General features: G+C 48.0%; 1 protein-coding gene across 1 annotated transcript; it reads right to left on the bottom strand.

Moving 5' to 3' along the window:
- Positions 1–34: 34 nt before the first annotated feature.
- PILRA (paired immunoglobin like type 2 receptor alpha) lies at positions 35–18,801 on the bottom strand. The gene is made up of 7 exons (XM_046665471.1): positions 18,579–18,801; positions 17,866–18,255; positions 6,204–6,401; positions 2,033–2,063; positions 794–873; positions 541–572; positions 35–370 (listed from the first exon to the last, which is right to left on the bottom strand). Exons 1-7 carry the CDS (start codon positions 18,706–18,708, stop codon positions 248–250), a joined length of 984 nt encoding a protein of 327 aa, XP_046521427.1. The 5' UTR covers positions 18,709–18,801; the 3' UTR covers positions 35–247.
- Positions 18,802–19,378: the final 577 nt, after the last annotated feature.

Here is a 19,378-nt window from a genome sequence, read left to right as displayed (position 1 = left end):
AGAAGGTGAAGGGGACGTCAGTTTTCTCCTTAGATGCATTCAGGAAAATTCTCTGGGTACTTTTATTTTGGTGGGCAAGGCTAGGAAGTTGAAGAGGGAACTGGAGCAGATGGCTCTGTCTCAGGTCCCTGGTGGCCTTCAACACCTGCTGGCTTCTGAGTCGTGTGTGTGTGTGGCCCGGGTTATTATTGGAAGCTGAGACCCTCCACACAGCTTACTCTAAGGAAGTCGTCCCTCAGTCTGCTCCTTAGGCCTTCAAGGTAGAGTATAGGGTCTCTTCCTGGGGGCTCCCATGGGGAGGGGGGCAGGGAGGTGCTGCTGGTGAGGTCGAGCTGGAGAGGGCAAGGGAGGCGTAGTGGATGCCGTCATCCTGGGCAGCGAAAGAGAAGGGGGTTAGTCAGTGGAGGGGGAGCTGTCCCCATCTGAGAGCAACCATCCCAGACCTGAGTGCCCCGTTGATACCACATCCCTCTATTCCTTCCACCCCACCTTCTCCAAGCTTCCCTTTAATTCTTTCTGGCCCTAGTCTGAGCTCCTTACCTTGGGGTCCAGCTTGGGGTCTGTATATTGTCCTAGAAAAAATCAAGATGTGCTGGGGTCAGGTGGCAAGGCATCCAGGGTAGAGAAATGGGCAGGGGGCTGCAGTACTGAGGTTATCTGCTAGGTTAGGACCAGGGTCGTGTGGGATGGTGGGTGAGGAAAGAGGAGAATACTGGGGCACCTGTGTGGGTAGGGAGTGTGTGGGAAGAAGGAAGACTGGTGGACAGTGGGGAGTGATGGTGGTAGGACTTACCTTTATTCCCAATATTCTCGTACTTCTCCTCTTTATTCCCAATATTCTCGTACTTCTCCTCAGTGTTCTGGAAGGATCCCCTGCATGGGAACAAGAGGGCGGAAAATGTGTTAGAGGCAGGGCAGGAAAGAGTTAAAACCCGCATCTGGTGGTTCTCTTTGTTGGGGGCTCTGCGACCTGCCTGGAGAGGCTCAGAAGATGAATGCAGTGGTGTAGGGTCAGAAGGAGGCTGCCGGGAAGAGGACTGAGAAGCAATTTTCAGCGTAGCCCAGCAGAGGTCGCCGAGTGCCCACTGAAGGGGGATTGTTCTAGCCACGTGGCTTTTATTGAAGGGGCAGAGAGAAATCCTCAGGCTGAGCTCCTGTCCTCGCTGCTGGCACTGCAGCCCTAAAATCTGGAGAATGAAAAGCAGCAAAGCTAATCTCAGGTCCTCTGGGTGGGTGCTCAGGCCCTGGTCCCGGGAGGAGACGCCAAGGTTGGGGGGGGGGGGGGGGGAAAGGGGGGGGGGGAGGGAACAACACGGGATAGACACCAGAGGAAGGCAAGTGGCAAGAGTGGGGGAGGCACAGGGAAGAGGGAGCGGTCCGTGGGAAAGGAGAGTGTGGGAATGGGAAGAGAGGCTGGAGAAGAGGAGGAGGTTGGAGGGTGTGAAGGACCAGGGCTGAGAAAGGAAGGGGAGCCCGGCAAGAGGAGAGGAGGCGAGGCTGGGAGCTGAGGAGGGAAGCTGCTCTGAGAAAAGACAGCAGCGGAGGAGCTGGAGGCAGAGGATCTGTGGCCCTTCACCCAGGTCACAGGGAAAGGACAGACTGGATGACGAGCAGAAAGAGGAAGAACGTGGAAGAGGTGGAGGTGTTTGGGAAGCATGGGTTCAAGATGGAGAGAAACCAGGAGGCACGGAAGGAAAAGCTTAGAAATGGGGACGAAAGGCGGAGGAAAGGGGGCACCAGAGAAAGATGAGGGGGAAGCATTCTGCCATTCTGGGAAAGAATCAGAGAAAGTGCTGGACCCTTCAGTCCACTGTTCTCAGGGTTTCGTTTTTGTTTTTGCTTTTTTTTTAGGAGACAGAGCCTCAGGAAGTGAAGGGCCTGGCCTGTTGGGGACACCTGAGGATTCAGACTGGAGAGTCAGGATGGGAGCAGCTGTGAAAGGCTCACTCCTGCTGTTCTCATAGGAAACTCCCTGTTCCCCAAACCAGTGCCCCCTGCCCACCCTGCCCCACCTTGGAGAACAAGCACTCACCTGGCTGGGGTTCTGGCTTTAGTCCGCAGACCTGTAGGGGGACAAACGGTGTCAGTGTGCCATCCACGGACGGCATTTCTCCTCCTGCCTTCTCTGCTCCGTCCTACTCTGAAGCCATCCTTGGAGAGACCGGAGCAGCGAGCAGCTCTGCCGAAACCCCTCTGGGAAGGGCCTGGGACTCCGCGCCCACATCTGTCCTGCTATTGTCCCCAACACCACATCAGGAGAGTAGCTCTTCTCTGCACCCTGTGCCTGCTTCACCCTGCCCTCTCTCCCAACCTTTCCCTCTGCTTCCTTCTCCCTTCCTTGGACTCCCCGTGCATCCCCCAGCCTGTTCCTTCCACTGCTGAGCCCTGGCCAATCCACCCCTCTCCTTCCCTCCTCTTGTCACAGGCACTACCCCTCCCTCCTGCCCTGACAAACCAGCTTCTTGTGCTTTCCTTCTGAGTGGTGGCTGTTTCTCTCTCCCACCTTGTGAACCTCATGACTGGAATCCATGTTTGCACTGCAGCCCGTTCCTCTCCATCCTCTTCCACTGACCCTCTGCTGTCTCCCCATGCCCTCGACCCTGACATCCTCCTCAAGTCTCTCTACAGGATTTCCCAGGGAGTTGGCCCCTGGTCCACAGACCTCCTCTCCACCACCCATCACCATCCTAGGAGATCTCATCATCTACAGGGACAACCCTCTGAACACACTGGGGCCCCCAACTCCAGCGACCTCCACTCCACTCAGCCATACCCTGCACTTTGTTTTTAATCACTGGGACTGAGAACTCTGAAATAATAAGTGCTGGTATCATTTTACCTTTTATTTAAGATCCAGGCACAAATCCTCCATTTCTTTTTTTTTTGGTGCAGAAGATTGGCCCTGAGCTAACATCTGTTGCCAATTCCGTCTTTTTCTTTTCTCCCCAAAGCCCCAGTACATAGTCATATATCCCAGTTGTAAGTCATTCTAGTTCTTCTATGTGGGATGCCACCACAGCATGGCTTGATGATGTATAGGTTTGCACCCAGGATCTGAACAGGTGAACCCTGGGCTGCCGAAGTGGAGCATGTGAACTAATTACTACACCACTGGGCCGGCCCCAGTGCTGGTATCATTTTTATGCTACAACTTCCTGTCCTTCTAACTCTCTCTCTGCCATACCTGTGCTTTGACCTCACTGAACTCTTGTCCCTTGATAATCTGCTCTCTTCCAGGTTATCCAAGCTCCCTGCTGAACCCTCCACTCTCCATCCCTGCTCTCACTAGCTCCTTGGCCTCCTGTGTTCCCCTGTCCTTAGGCCACACCTAGCTGACAAATCTCCAATCCTGGATGTGTCCCATGGCAAGAATGCCATTTGCTTACCCAAAATCCACTCACTTTTTACTCAGTCACAGAATCTGGATTTTATTTGGAGTGGCAGTGTGCTTCCCTACAGATAGATGTGGGACATGTGACTACCTTCTAGCCAGTAAGATACAAGGGGAAGTTATGGGTAGGTCTTTCAGGAAGGCTCTTTTAAAGGAGGACACACAGCTGGGGCATAGTTTTTTGGTCCTTTCCTTCATCCTGTTTTCTGCCTGGAATTCAGAAATAAAGGCTAGAGTCCTAGCAGCAATCTTGGACCATGAGGCCACCTTCAGGATGGAAGCCAGTATCTAGAACAGTGAGCAGAAAGGTAGGAGCCTGAGTGCCTAGGGACAGTGGCCTCTGCTGTCTGCCTCCAGATGCTTTTATATGAGGGGAAAAAATAAACTCAGTCTTGTGTAAGCCACCATTACTTCTGGTCTCTGGTGCTAGCAGCTGAACCCAACTCCTAGCCAACAAGTCCTAAAGGTTTCTAAACCTGTGTGGTTGGATACTGCTGGGGAAAAACACAATCGTGCAATGAGGCTTTTACGGATTTACTGTTTCTTATCTGAGATAAATCCTTAAATACCATCTCCCATTACCTGAGTGACTATGTCACATTTTCTCTTCATCTCTGACCCTCATTCTCACTCTCAGGAGACAACCATGATGGTTTTTGATCTGCAGAATTAAGAAAAAAAATCCTAGGGGCCAGCCCGGTGGTGCAGTGATTAAGTTTGCACGTTCTACTTCCGTGGCCTAGGGTTCACCGGTTCGGATCCCAGGTGCGGACCTACACACTGCTTGACAAGCCATGCTGTGGCAGGTGTCCCACATATTAAAGTAGAGGAAGATGGGCACAGATGTTAGCTCAGGGCTAATCTTCCTAGAAAAGAAAAAGAAAAGAATAAAAAATAAAAAAATTTCTACATAGTTGAATTTATCAATATTTTTATTCATGACTTTTGGGTTTTATGTCATACTTAGGGCATTGTCTCCACTCCACAGTTATAAAATAGCCTCATTTGCTTTCTTCTGAGGGTTAGTTTTTCCCTCATTTGAATTTTTGATCTCCATGGAACTTATTTTGGTGCAAATTATGAGGTAGGGAGATAAGATGATTTTTCTTAGATGGCTACTCAATGGTCCCAGTACCATTTATTGAATTACCCATCTTTCCCCACTGATTGGAAATGCTACCTTTAACCTAGTAAATTCCACATATATTTGGGTCTGTTTACATCCTGCCTGTATTTGAGTTTTTCTCTTCTCTTCCATTGGTTTATCTGTGTATTAATATGACAGTGTCAAGTCATTTTAATTATTGTAGCTTAATAGTTATAAGTGCTAAGGCTCATCTAGTGCTTACTCTGTGCCAGGATCTTTCTAAATGCGTTACATTTAATCGTCGTGGCAACCCCTAGGTAAGTACTATTATTATTCCAATTTTAGTGATGAGTAAGTTGAGGCCCAGATAATAGTACCATGTGCAAGAGTTTGCCCAGCTAGGGTGTGAGGCAGGACTGACTGCAGGCGGTCCACATTCTACGCTCGGCACCTCTGTGCTTTAACATCTGAGAGGGCTAATCTCCTCTCATTGCAAATTCTCTTTAAGGTAATTTCAAATCCATTTTGGAGGGTGTTGGGGTATAAATAATCAATGCCTCTCGCCCTGTCCTCTCTGTGGGCTGTGAGTGCATACATCCAAATTTCTGATGGACATCTCTACTCAGATGCCACACAGGTATCTCAAACACAAAGTACCCAAACTAGAGAATCTTCGTTCTCTCCACACATGGTCTTGACCTCCTTTGTTCCCTAATTTACTTGATGGTTCCATCATAGCCTCAGTCACCCAAGCTGAAAACAGGGGACTTATTTCCACTCCCTCGCCCCACATCAAGCCCATCACCAGGTCTTACTGGTTTCCCCTCTTAAACTTTTCCAGGATCTGGCCGTTCCCTCCATCCACACGGCCAGGGCATTAGACTGACCCCAGCCTGGCCCAACTCCGGCCCCTCCACCACAGACTGATGTATCTGTAAGGCGAAGCTGAGCTTGCCACTTTGCTGCTTCATGTTGCCTCTGGACCACAGGCTCTTGGTATGATTTACAAGGTCCTCTCCTCCAGCTGCTGCCTCCTCCACAGCACTGAGCTACTTACAGGTCCCAGAATGGCTTCCTCCCCCTGGATGGACAGTGACCTCTTCCCCACCTTCACCACTTGCCTGGCTAATTCTTTTTTATTCTTTGAGAGGTTTTGCAGGCGTCGCTTCCTCCGAGAAGTCCTCCCTGATCACCCCTCCTTTGTCCCAACCTACCACAGCTCTTTCCATTTGAGGCAATTAGCCCTTGAGGCAGATTCCTTCTCCTTTTCCCTCCCCTACTGAGTTCCTTGAAAGCAGGGCCTATGATTTATTTACTTTCTATCTCCAACTACAAGCCAGGCCCTGGAAAATGGGCACTCAACCAATGCTTGCTGAGCAGAGCCAACTTCCTGTCCCTTCAGCTCTCTCCTTACCTTTTTCAGAGACTCTCCCTTCCCCATGAACCAAGAGGTGAGGACTGATGAGAAATGATTAAGTCAAGAGATGAGAATCGGAAAATGATCAGATTGTGGAGAGGGACTGGTCTGGATCAGTGATTCTCAAACTTGATCATGCACAGACTCCACTTGAGAAGACCGTTAAAAATGCAGATTCAGATTCCCAGACCTCGAGCCCAGCAGGGATCTGCATTTTTAAGGGCACCTGGGGTCATTCTGATGCAGGTGGGTTCTGAGAAACACCAACTGGGAAGCTAGGGGAGAGGGCGGGGCTCTGAACCACTTACCTTTCTTTTTCTTCCACCTCAGGTAGACCATCAGTCCCAAAATCAAGGTTAGGAGTACAGCGCCAGCCAGCGCCACCCCAATTGTGGCTCCCAGACTCAGGGGCCAAAACCCTGAGCTCTTTTGGCCCTCTGAGACACTGAGGTCAGCTGTGGTGGTGGTGGCAGTGGTGGTAGGGCCCAGGGTGGTCTTCTTGACAGCTGAAGAAGACATGAGAAATAAGTAAATTCTCCCTTGGGGGTGTGGCAGTATCTGGATGAAACTGTTACATCTTGTTCCCTAGTTTGGGGAATGTTGGGGTTGGAGAGCAACTTTCTGAAGCTCTCACATAGGGAGGGGAGTAAAAGGGGAATGCTGAAGACTTAGAATCCAGATCACACGGTTTAAGGAGTAATGTCAGCATCATGGTGGAGTGAGTTGTTCCCTTTGTGTCTCCCCTCTAAGTTACAACCATCCATTCATCAACAGAGGATTCCCTACACAGCACAACAGGATGCAGAAGAGATCCAGGCATCTATACAGCTGAAGGTCGGTGGACTGGACCCCCAGGAGGCAATGGAACTAGGGGAGCAGCCCCCTCCTACTCCCCCCACAGTGGTGATCCAGGGCATGGATCTTCACACTGGCCCACATGCCTGTGAGAAAACAGGCTCAGCTTGCTCCCTCCCAGTGGACTCAGCCTGCTTACCCGTGAGTGTTCCCAATGCGGGCAGAGAAGGCAGCTGGCTATGTCCTGCCCATCTCCCAGCAGATCTAGTGTGTGCGCCCCCTCCCCCTCTCGTGGAAGTGGCCAGGTCTTTCTGACAGTGAGGATAGTATACAAAACTCAGATTTTTCTGGATGGGGTGAGGTGGTCTGACCTGTTTTCAAAACACACTGGCTCGTGCCAGCAACCAGAGGCTGCTCAGTGAGCAACAAAAAAAACCTCTCCTCGCTTAGCCCCTGCTCCCCACTGGCAGTAGCAGGTGGAACCTGTGACCAGAGGCTTCCGAAACCAAAGCAGAACCAGTGACCCAGCCCATAGTGGCATCACGCTAACAACAGCTCCACCAGCAGCGGTGGCTGCATACAATTCTCTGGGGCCCTGGCAGCGACAGAGACCCCCACAAACCCAGCACCCCTGGCAGCAGTGCAACCAGCACCCACAGACAACCTGCGAGCACCAGCACAGGTGGTGCATGGGGCAGCAGCATCTGAGTCTGTGGAGAGCCCGCAGAGAGCCAGTAGAGGAACATGAGACCCAGGCGACCTCAGAAGCAGTAGAAGTGCTCACAGCCTGGTGACCTTGGTGGCAACACTTGAGACTAAAGTGACATTGTAAGCAGCAAGGTACCAGCAACCCTGGAGGCACAAGCATACAAATATAGCACTGATGATGCCTGTGGCAGAGGCAGTGGAGGGTGGAAAGGGCAGGCTCTCAAATACAACCAAAAGCAGCCTAGGACCAAAGTAACCAAGGCTGTACCCAAATAAGAAAGGTGGTTACTGCCACAGATGCACCAGCAGAGGATCAGTTCATCAGTCATCATGAAGAACTACAATAACACAGCAGAACGGAAGGAGAAAGACAACTCTCCAGAAACCAAACTTGAAGTCACAGAAGATTGCAATCTAACTGACAGAGAATTCAAAACAGCTATCATAAAGAAACTCAACGAGTTACAAGGAAACTCAGAAAGACAGTTCAGTGAGCTCAAGAATGAAATTAATGAACAGAAAGAGCACTTCACCAAAGAGACTGAAACTCTAAAAGAAACCAAACAGAAATTCTGGACATTAGGGACAGAATTAATGAGAAGAAAAATAAGGTAGAAAGCATTAAAAATAGAGCAGGTCATATGGAGGAGAGAATTAGTGAACTTGAGGATAGAAACCTAGAAATGATTCAGGTGGAGGAAGAGAGAGAACTAAGATTTTAAAAAAATGAAAAAATTCTTTGAGAAATATCCAACTCAATTAGGAAAAGTAACTTAAGGATTATAGGTATCCCAGAAGGAGAAGAGTGGGGGGAGAGGAGCAGAGAGCTTGTTCAAAGAAATAATAGCTGAGGACTTCCCAAATCTGAGGAAGGAAACTGGACATGCAAGTACATGAAGCTAATAGAACTCCTAATTACTTCAATGCAAAAATACCTTCTCCAAGGCACATAATATTAAAACAGTCCAATGACAAAGCAAAAATAAGGGCAACAAGAGAAAAGAAAATAACCTACAAAGGAACCGCCATCATGCTTTCAGTGGATTTCTCAGTAGAAACCCTACAGGCTAGGAGAGAATGGAATGATATATTCAAAATACCAAAAGACAAAATCTATCAGCCAAGAATACTCTAACCAATGAAATTATCCTTCAGAGATGACTGAGAAACAAGAGCTGTGGGAGTTCATTGCCACTAGCCTGCCTTACAAAATACGTTGAAAGGAGCCCCCCCATCAGAGACTAAAAAGCAATGTTTTACAAAATCTTGAGCAAGGAGATAAATAGATAGACAGAATTGGAAAATTACAGCTCTATATCAGAACAGGTTAGCAAACCATCATAACATAAAAGATAAAGGGAAAGAAAACATCAAAAATAACTATAATCCATACAATTTGGTCGCAAACTAACAACACCAAAAAGAATAATTTGTGACAACAAAAACACAGAAGAGAAAGAAGAAAGGGATGGAACCTGCACAGGCTAATAGAGATAAGAGGCTATCAGAAAAAGGACTATCTCATCTATGAGATCTTTTATGTAAACCTCATGGTAACGAGAAAACAAAAAATCAGAGCAGAGTCACAAAGCATAACTAAAGAGAAAATAAAGAAAAACATCATAAAAAACCACCAACTAAAATGGCAGACAGAATTACAAGGAAAAAGAAACACTGGAAATATAGAACAACCAGAAAACAAAAGATAAAATGGTTGTATTAACCCCCCACACACCAATAATCACTCTAAATGTAAACGGATTGAATTTGCCAATCAAAAGACACAGATCACTCAGTTTAAATCCTGACTCTACCACCTATCAGTGGTGTGACCTCAGAACCTCATTTCATCACCTGCAAATAGGGATGACAATGGCTAAATCACCAGATTAAAATTTTTTTTTTATTTTGGTAAAACGTATGTAACATAAAATGTACCATTTTAATGTACCATTTAATTAAATTAATATATATTGAACTTTAGGTCCTACAAACAGATTATACCTTTGTAGATGTTTAATGCACTGTTAAAAAATTGCCATAATACTAAGCCACAGGAAAAAAACACACTTCAATGAGATCTTCGTGTTAGTGTGAACCAAATTCTCTGTCTACTTTTATTAGAAATTAATAATGGAAGTGTAAATACCCTCTATCAATTGAAATAAAAAATTTTAATTACTTAGTCAAAGAAATATATATAATAACATGCTATTTAGAAAATAAAAACCAGAGTAATACATATTTTTAAAAAACCTCCTGGAATATGACTAAGGCCGCACTCTAAACTAAGTTCATAGTATTAAATGCTTTCATTATTTAAAACAGGAAAGATTCAAAAAAATGAATGAAATAGTCAATTTCTAAAGAAAAATTACCAAAAACAGAAAAGAGCCAGCCCTAAGAAAACTCAGAGTTAGAAATTAATGAAAACCTTTGTAGGAATAAGTTTATTAGAAAACAGAATAGTGGTAGGAATAATAAATGCAGGAAGTGGTTATTTAGGGGGAAAAAACCCAGGAAAACAGACAAGACTCTCGCAAACCTAACAACAATGGAAGAGTCCGTTGAAATCATGAGTGCGTATATGCTCAATTACAGGTTGATAAATCTAAAAACCTCTGTAAATCTACACTCACTTTCACCTTGAGAAATGGATGATTTTCTGAAACAAACAAAAATTTTACAAAGTGGATTTAAGCAGTGGTAAGCTATAACCAATAAGCACACAAAGAAGTTAAGAACGCTATGAAAGAACATAAAAATGCTAAGTCCAGGAGGTTTTATGGGTAAATTGTTGTCAAAATGTAAGGAACAGATACTTCCCACATAGAAGATTCTAGAATACAGAGAAATATGGAAAACTACACACTTCTAATTCATTTATAAAATGATAACATAGACCTGATGCTAATATCCATTCGTAATTTTTTTTTTTTAAAGATTGGCACCTGAGCTAACAAATGTTGCTAATCTTCTTCTTCTTTTTTTCCCCTGATTTTTTTCTCCCCAAATTCCCCCAGTAGATAGTTATATATTTCAGTTGTGGGGCCTTTTAGTTGTGGCATGTGGGACGCCGCCTCAGCATGGCTTGACGAGCAGTGCCATGTCCGCGCCCAGAATCTGAACCAGAGAAACCCTAGGCCACCAAAGTGGAGCGCGCAAACTTAACCACTGGGCCATGGGGCTGGCCCCCATAATTTTTTAAAATGCAGATTAAAATAAGAGGCCAGTTTTCTTACTGATCTGAGTGGAGGAAAATCCCCAGTATTGGCGAGGGTTTGGGGAAAGAGGACCTTCACACAACTGGAGTATAAGTTGGCACAGCCTTTGGGAATGTGTGTGGGACTATCTATCAAAATGTGAAAGACCCGTGCATGCCCTTTGACCTGGTGATTTCAGTGCTAGGAATTTATCCCATGGAAATGCTGTGCACGTGTTCAAAGGTCTGTGTTCAAGGGTGCTCTTTGCAGCTTTGTTTGTGATGTGACAACAACCTGAATGTCCTTAAATAGGAGACTGATTAGGTAAATGTGATACACTGTACATGGGAGACCGGCAGCCATTTTTTAAACAGGCACAGACGCCTATGTACTGAAATGGAAGGATACCTGACGTACAGGAAGTAGAAACAGCAAGTTTAGAGCAGAATAGTGTGCAGTTGGATTCTACTGTGTCATATGTCTACACCTCCATCTAAATCTGCATCTGTATCTACGTCTGTAAGGTGAACATTTCCACGGAAGGAGGTGGTGGCCGGGGAGACAAAGTGGAGAAGGAGGAGTTTACTTTTCATTTGACTCCCGTCTGTGTCATTTGAGCATTTCTTTTTTTATTATGTGCAAGCATTACCAGTCCCTTTATTATTTTTAAAATGTAACACTTATCTTTATCAGAGTTGTATAGGCACATAATTTAAAGAGTCAGCAAATTCCACGCAGCTTATAAAAACAGCGACCCTGCATAAGCCTCCTCACTCCTTTCCACTCCCCAGAGGCAACTATTTTCAACACCTTTAGCTATTTCCTTTGGCCATTAACCTCATATTTCTAAATGACATGTGTACACTGCTGTTGCTTGATTTTGTGGTTTTAGGTGGTATCTATTCACTTGCAATATTGAAACTGAGGATTTAGATCTCTTACATCCACATTTTCTCCATCTTACTCAACTTCTCAGCATTTAATATTCTCCCTTTCATGAAACGGGTCTTCACTTGGCTTCTGGGACACCATTCTCTCTCTTGGTTCTTCTCCTGCCCCCCTAGCAGCTCCTTCTGAGTCTTCTTTGTTGGCTCCTCCTTGTCTTCCCACCTGGACCAGTCATGGTTCAGTCCTAGGACCTCCTCCCTGTCTACACTCACTTCCCAGACAATCACCTCCAGTCCCAGGGCATCAGCGACATGCTGATGACCCCCACATTTACACATCCAGCCATATCTCCCCCTGCGCTCCAGACTCAGATCTCCCTGCCTCCATTTGTTTGTCTGGTAGCGTCTCAAATTTAAGATGTCCTAAACAGAAACCTAGATTCTCTTTCAGACTCGTTCTTCTCCCATTTTCCCTCTCAGTAAATGGCAACTCCATTCTTCAAGATACTTAGGCCAAAAGCCTTAGAATCGTCCTTGGTTCTCTCTTAGTCACCCCCTACATCCAATCGTCTGCAAATCCTGTCTGCTCTGTCTTCAAAATATCACCAGCATCTGGCCACTTCTCACCTGCCATTGCTGTCACCCTGTTTAAGCCACATCATCTCTCACTGGCCTCCTTGCTTTTGACCTTGCTCATCTGTATAATCTTACTCTCCATAGACAACCAGAGGGACACGTTTACAATGTAGATCAGATCAACGTAGATCAGATCATGGCACTCCTCTGCTGGAAACCCTCACAGGCTCCCATGACACTCAGAGTGAAAAGTTCTTTCCTTGGCTTTCAAAGCCACCACAGGACCTGCCTCCACTGCCTGTTCTGACCTCGGTTCCTGCCACCCTTAGCCTCTTCATCTGCTTCAGCCACACTTGTCCCAACTCATGGCCTTTGTCATCGCTGTTCCCTCTTGACTGGAATATTCTTCTCCCGACCTCTCCCTCACTTCCTCCTGATCTGTTCCTAGGCTGGACTTTTCTACTAGCTTCTCTAGATCCACCGTCCAACTCTTCTCTACCCTGTTTTGTGCCTTTGGTGGCTGGTCCTGGTGGACTCCACTCATGGGCTCTCTCACTGGCTAGTTCCTATTCAGTGGTCAATGGGAGTCACCGGCAGGAGACAGAAGAGAGAGGAGGGTAGGTCAGGGCATAGCCCTTGGCCCCTTCCCTGATGGGCACTGTATTAGTCAGGGTTCTACAGAGAAATAGAACCAATAGGATACATAGAGTTACAGGAAGAGTTTTGTTATGAGGGATTGGCTCACACAATTATGATGGCTGAGAAGTCCCACAATCTGCCACCTGCAGGCTGGAGGCCTAGGAAACCCCACGGTGTAGTTCCAGTACAAACCTGAAGGCCTGAGAACTGGGTTGGGTTGGGGGGTGGGGAGGGGCAATGATATAAGTCCTAGTCTGATTCTGAAGGCCCGGGAACCAGGAGCTCCAATGTCTAAAGACAGGAGAAGATGGATGTCCCAGCTCAAGCAGAGAGCAAATTTGCCCTTCCTCCACCTTTTTGTTCTATTTGAGCCCTCAAGAGATTAGATGATGCCCACCCACTGCTCATCTCTTTCTGGCCCCTCACAGACACACTCAGAAACAGTCTTACCAGCTGTCTGGGCATCCCTTAGCCCAGTCAAGTTGGCACTTAAAACTAGCCATCATATTGACTCCATCTTCCTAGAGGCTACAGCTCCTCTCTGGGGCCCTCTCATGTACTCCAGTCCTCTCTGGGTACCAGTACTTTCTCCCTCCCCTGCTCCTTAGGCCTGTGGCTGCTCCCAAGGGTCTCACCATCCCTGACTCATTTCCCTACCCTGTGCCCCACTGAAAACTCTCCTCAGTTACCCTGTTTGACTGGTTTTTCCTGCCAGCACTCTGGCTAATGTCCCAGAGGCCTGCCCTGTCCCATCTGAATAAAGCAACACCCCAGCCACCTCTATCCCACTGATTCTGCTTCTTTTTCCTCCTTTTCTCCTTTTACCAACACCTGACATACAGGCAGAATTAATTTCTTTGCTTTTTTTTAGTCTTCTTCCCACACTTAAGTGTACGTTCCATCGTTGAGCCCTTTTTTGTTTTGTTTTGTTTTTAACTGCTGTTTGCCCAGTGCCCAGCTTAGCACCTGACACATGGCAGGCACTCAGTCAGTGTTTGTTAAGTCAGAGGTGAGACCTCCTGGACCAATCCTCAATTTTCCTTGTCTTTCCTTTTAGTTTCTGTTTTACTTTCCGGTGGCTGCTGTAACGGATCACCACAGACTGGGTGACTTATAACAACAGAGTTCAATCTCCCACAGCCTAGGACAGCAGCTGGGGATTGAGTGTCAGCCGGCTGCACGCCCTCGGGAGGCTCTGAGGAGGGTCTGTTCCCTGTTCTTCCAGCTCCTGGTGGCCGCCTCACTCCTGTCTCGGCCTCCGTGGCCACACTGCCTGCTCTTCCGTCTGTGTCAAGCTCCCTCTGCCTTTCTCTTCTAAGGACACTGGTGTTTGCATTTAGGTCCCACCCAGATCATCCCAGACAACCTCCTCATCTCACAATCCCCAACTGATTCACATCTGTCACCACGTAAGGTAACAGTCACAGGTTCTGGAAATTCGGATGTGGACATATCTTCGGGGGCCTCAATTCAACATGCTACAGTTTGTAAATCTTTGACCTTTTATTCCACCTTCGGAGAGATTTCTAAAAAATTTGTCTTTCCATCCTTTTATTGAGTTTTCCATCCGTGTTATTACGTCTCTAATTTCCAAGAGCTCTTTTACTGTTTGGAAAGCTCCTTTGTAAGGCACTCTTTCTGGTGACACGTATGCGACCTCTGAACTTCCTGACAATGATGGTTATTTGAAAGTTCTGTTCTCCCTCTGTTGTTTTGGTTCCTTTTGCTCTCTGCCTTTCATGGGAGAAGCTTTCCCTAAATGTTTAGTCTAAGCATATTTTAAAATGGGATGTCTGACCTCGGCATCCCAGACACAGCTGAGGCGTTGGTGCATCCGCAGTGCTGGGGGACTTGGTGTGAGGCTGAGACCCCACTCTCCCTGTGCCCTTGGCTCTCAGCATGCAGAGAGCCGGCTGACTGGAAGCTGTGTGTGTGGGTGGGAGAAAGTGCTTGTCAGTTAGTGGGCTGTAGGGTGATCGGTTAGATTTCTAGGTCTTTTTTGGCCCATCAGATAGATTTCCCAGAGAAGAACCCCTGATCTTCTGCCCGTGGTGGGGGGATACCAGCCTGGCTGCCTGAGTCTTGGGCAGCATCTTAGGGGGTCGAGGTGTGTAGGGTCTCATCAGTTCACCAAACCTCCGGTTTCAAGGACTGAACCTTTGCCCCCCGTATGTCGGGTGTAATCCTCCCAGTGTCCCTCTGTTCATCCTTTCTGGAAAGCCCATCTCCAGTCTTCCGCTGGGTGGGAGATGGGGGGATGGAGGTTTCCTCCTTCTTAAAGCAATTTTCAACTTGTCCTCTAGTTTTCAGACTCCTTTCGCTCCCACTTCCAAGGGTCCTTGTGGACGCCATTCCAGAACCTTTAGGGGGTTTTGCGGTGCAAATCGCCTTTCTTCTGGGTTTCCCCACTCCTCGCTTAGGGTTTAGCTCCTCTGGTCTCCCAAGCCAGTTACACTAGTCTATCAGCTTCCAGCTTCCCAAATTTTGTTTTTGTCCACCTGGCTCACATATTTTTGTCCGTGTGGATTTTTGTCTTAAAAATTCTCTTCGCTGTGATTTTAGTAGCTTTGGGGAGGCATGGAGGTAAACCCTCCAGTTTGGCCAGAATTTATGTATTACTTTTACAATGAAAACTGTAAAAAGTAAACATTCAAAAAATAATGTTGCACATTCATAATAAAAATAAAGAATAAATAGGAAAAAGTCTTGTGAGACATTTACATAATCTTTAGAAGAACACCCCCAAGGTCTTCTGACGAACATGAAAGAGGACTCGTTCCTGGGTGGGAGACTGTATATTACACTGATTTCCGTTTCTGTCAATTGCTTTACAGGTTTAACACAATTCTGATTTACACAATCCCTGTGAGTGTTTTTCTGAGGACTTGTCAAACTTGTTCTAACATTTATGTGAAAGAACAGGCAGGCAACAATAATAAGGTTTTTGAGGAAGAAGTCATGTGGTTGAGATGGAAACAGTCTTATCAGCCATGAAACACGATAAGGTCACAAGAACTAAAAGAGTGTGACAGTGATATAAGAGCAGACAGACCAGTGAAACAGGACAGACAGACTAGAACCGGATGCTATTCCTCAAAAGAACTTAGAAAGTCAGGCCTACGAATCAATGCACAAAAGATACTCAATAAATGGGATTGGGACAATTGATTGTTTCTTGCTATAAAGATCAATTGAATTCTTCACCTCACACCATATACCAATAGAAATTCTCACTATATTAAAGAGTTTTATTGTGAAAAGTAATCAAATTATACAAAAATAAGAAGAAATTAAAGTATTTTCAACCCCTAGTGGGACATGGGGTTTGGGGCTTAGAAATAAAAGAGAATAATTACGAAGGAGAACAATTAGATTTTGCTACAGAAATAAAACATCTGTATGTGAAAAAAAATCAATAAGCCAACCACAAACTAATCAGTCACTTTTGCGACAAATATTCCTTTGGCGTGATGTCTTTGAATGGGGGTACTGCACTTGGGTTGGAAAGGTTTCTTTTTTATTACTTTCCTGTATTTTTAAAAAACTAATGAGCATGAGTATCTAATTGCATTAATTGAAAAAATTAATTTATTGATGAAAAAGCTCATAGTGAATGTGACTGAAAGGAGAAATGAGAAAAGTGAGGAAGATCCGGAAGGAGGCAGAGGGACCTAAGGAGAGGCCACATCTCTCAGAAGCCACTTAAGGGAACAAAGGGAGGGGCAGACATTATAAATCCAAGGCTTAATCAGGATGAGCCACTTTCTGTTTGCCCTAAAACCAGCCCAGTGGTGCAGACGGGGCAGGAGTTTACAAGGGGAGGCACAGAGAGCGTCCTTCCCAAGGGAACAGATATGCTGCACTGACATTGTTTAGAACTGCCAGCCCAAGTCATTATAAAAAGCAAACCGACTTAGAGGATCTTTAGTTTTCCAAAAGATTTTCTACAGACAGTGCACCCCTATTGCCAGCGCCTGGGAGAGACCCCCTCCCCCACTGCTCTGGAGACAGTTAACCCGGGTTCAAGTTCCCACGCCCCACCCAGAAATGGAGATCTATTATGCAACACATGGATTATTAGGTTTAATACAGGTCAGGACAGGGGATGGCCCAGTGGTGCAGTGGTTAAGTGCGCAAGTTCCGCTTAGGCGGCCTGGGGTTCTCTGGTTCCGATCCCGGGTGTGGACATGGCACCACTTGGCACACCATGCTGTGGTAGGCGTCCCACGTATAAAGTAGAGGAAGATGGGCACGGATGTTAGCTCAGGGCCAGTCTTCCTCAGCAAAAAGAGGAGGACTGGCAGCAGTTAGCCCAGGGCTAACCTTCCTCAAAAACAAAAACAAAAAACAGGTCAGGATAACAAGACAATCAAGTCAGTGGGTGAGGCCAAGCAATTGGTTAAGAGAGGAGGGTCTGGGATTAAACCAGGGTCAGATCCCACCCCGAGGGTGACTTTGGGCAGGTGTTAGGTCTGGGAGCCTCAGTTTCCCTATCTGTAAAGGGAGAAGGAGAGCAGTACCTGCTGTTACTGTGGGGCCGCGGTGTAGGTTAACTGGGGTGATGCACACCCAGGCGTTCAGCCGGATGCAGTGCACAGTAGAGGGAGCTGCCCTATTGCTGCAGCAGACGCGCCTCTTAATGACCAGGACAGAGGAGCAGGATGAGAGTGGACAATGGGGACAATGTGACGGAGAAGCACAGGGAGGGGTGGGGGCTTGGTGGGATGTCAAGAGGCAAGGAGGGTAAAGAGGATGGAGGTGGGGGGAGAGGGAGATGGGACAGGAGAGGAAACAGGAGGGATGAGGTGGGACCCTTGAGGGCCATGTTCTAGGGGGCGGGACTGGAGCCCCAGCTTGGAGCAAGAAGGGAGGCTAACTGGGGAGCCCAAAAGCTGCTGACGCCTGGGGAGTGGGGGTCGGGGCTGGACCTGGAGGGGGCAGTGAGGGGAAGTGGCAAGGAAGGCAGCCCAGGTTTGGGGAAGATTAAGGTGAAAAGGGTAAAGTTGTCAGAGGCATGGGGAGGAGTGGAGGGGAGAGGGAGAGGACTTTGAGAGAAGGGTCAGGGAGAGAGGGCCTGGGTAGGTCTGGGGGATGAGGGTGTCTGTGGCCTGCAGGAGCCTCAGTAGGGTGGGCGTGGCAGCTGCCGGGGCAGCTGGACTCACCGCGGGTGATCATGAGGTTGGTCCCCAGGATGGACTGCCACATCTCCTTGTAGCCAATCAGTGTGTTCAACTGGACCCGGCAGAAGTAGACACTTTCGTCCTTCCGCCGCAGATTCGAGATCTGGAGGGAGCCATTCTTTGAACCCTCCGTCCAGTTCAGCAAGAGCCGGTTCTTGTAATCCTTATGGATGAAATGAGGGGTCATGTTGTAGATGAACTCCCCATGGAAGTGCTTCCGTCTCCAGGATATACTCAAGTTGTGAACCTTGGTTAACACCCGGGGGTAATTGAAGGAGAAGGGGATGTGGATGGAGCCACCCTGGGGGGCTGAGAGGTGCTCTGGTTGGTCGACCCAATAGCCAGTCTTTGGATTGGATCCTGCCGAGCTACCTAGAGGAGAGAGGGAGGAGGAGAGAGTTGGAAGCCATTGGGAGAGACAAAGATAACCCCAGGGGGTCTGGCACGCTCACCCAAGGGCAGTAGGGTGACAGATGGTAGGACTGGCCCTCTGGCCTGGATGACTCCTCTCCAGGCTTGGGATAGGGAGGAGGTGAGGGGCTGGAGGGGACCCAGCACTGCAGGAACAGCCCTTAGTTAGGGGTGGGAGGCCTGGCTGGCAACCCCAGCAGACTCCTCCAGATACCCGGTCACAGCCCCTCCCAGGGACTCCTCCCATGGCCTCAGGCAGAGCCAGGGTGGTTCGGGCCACTCACCAGCCTGCAAAGATGCCAGCAGCAGCAGCAGGGGCAGCCCCATCGCCCTGCTCTCCTCCAGGGAGATGAGAAGACAAACAGCACTGTAGGGAGGCCCTATGTAGGGGCCACCTTGGGGAACTCTTGTCATCTGGAGAGCAAGGATCAGCCTCCTCCAGAGGACAGAGGGAGGGTGGGAGCCTTCCTCAAACCCGCCCACCCCCGAGTGACCAGCACTTCCTTCATCAGTCTGGCTTCTTCTTTTCCTGTGTTGCAAGAGGGCCTCCCTTGTTGTCAGTGCAAAGAGAGCCTGATATAGATCCCCAGCCCCCATCTTCATGCTGAAGGGCGTGGTCCTGACCTTGGCTGGAGCCTCTGCTCTCCTGCCTCAACTCCCTCCCTCCGCCAGCCCCCTTGGCATCTCCTTAGGCATCAGTGTCTGTCTCTCTCTCTCACTCTCTCTCCCTTTGCTCTGGTTCCCTGAGTGTCTCCCAGTCTCTGTCTCTCTCTCTCATCCTGGGGGAGGGGGCGGCAGCAGCACAGCTCAGGTTCTTCAGAGAGAGGAAAGTGGCCATGAGTCTCTACCCAGCTACAGCCCCACAGAGAGAAGGAGGAGGGCGCCGATGGTGGTCAGACACCCTCAGCCCCAGCCCCAGTGCCACCAGGGACTCCCCTGAAGTCCTCAGGCAGAACCAATGCCTGCCAGACCCCTTCCTGCCCCTGGTCTGCTCCCTATGTGCAGTCTCACACCCTCCCTGAGGTTAAGAGGTGAGGGTGGGCTGACATTCCCACCTCCCCAGGGAGTGGACCTTCTGGAGGCC

This window comes from Equus quagga, chromosome 7, assembly GCF_021613505.1.
Source record: "Equus quagga isolate Etosha38 chromosome 7, UCLA_HA_Equagga_1.0, whole genome shotgun sequence".
Lineage (NCBI taxonomy): Eukaryota > Metazoa > Chordata > Mammalia > Perissodactyla > Equidae > Equus > Equus quagga.
This window is presented reverse-complemented; position numbering and strand designations above follow the sequence as displayed.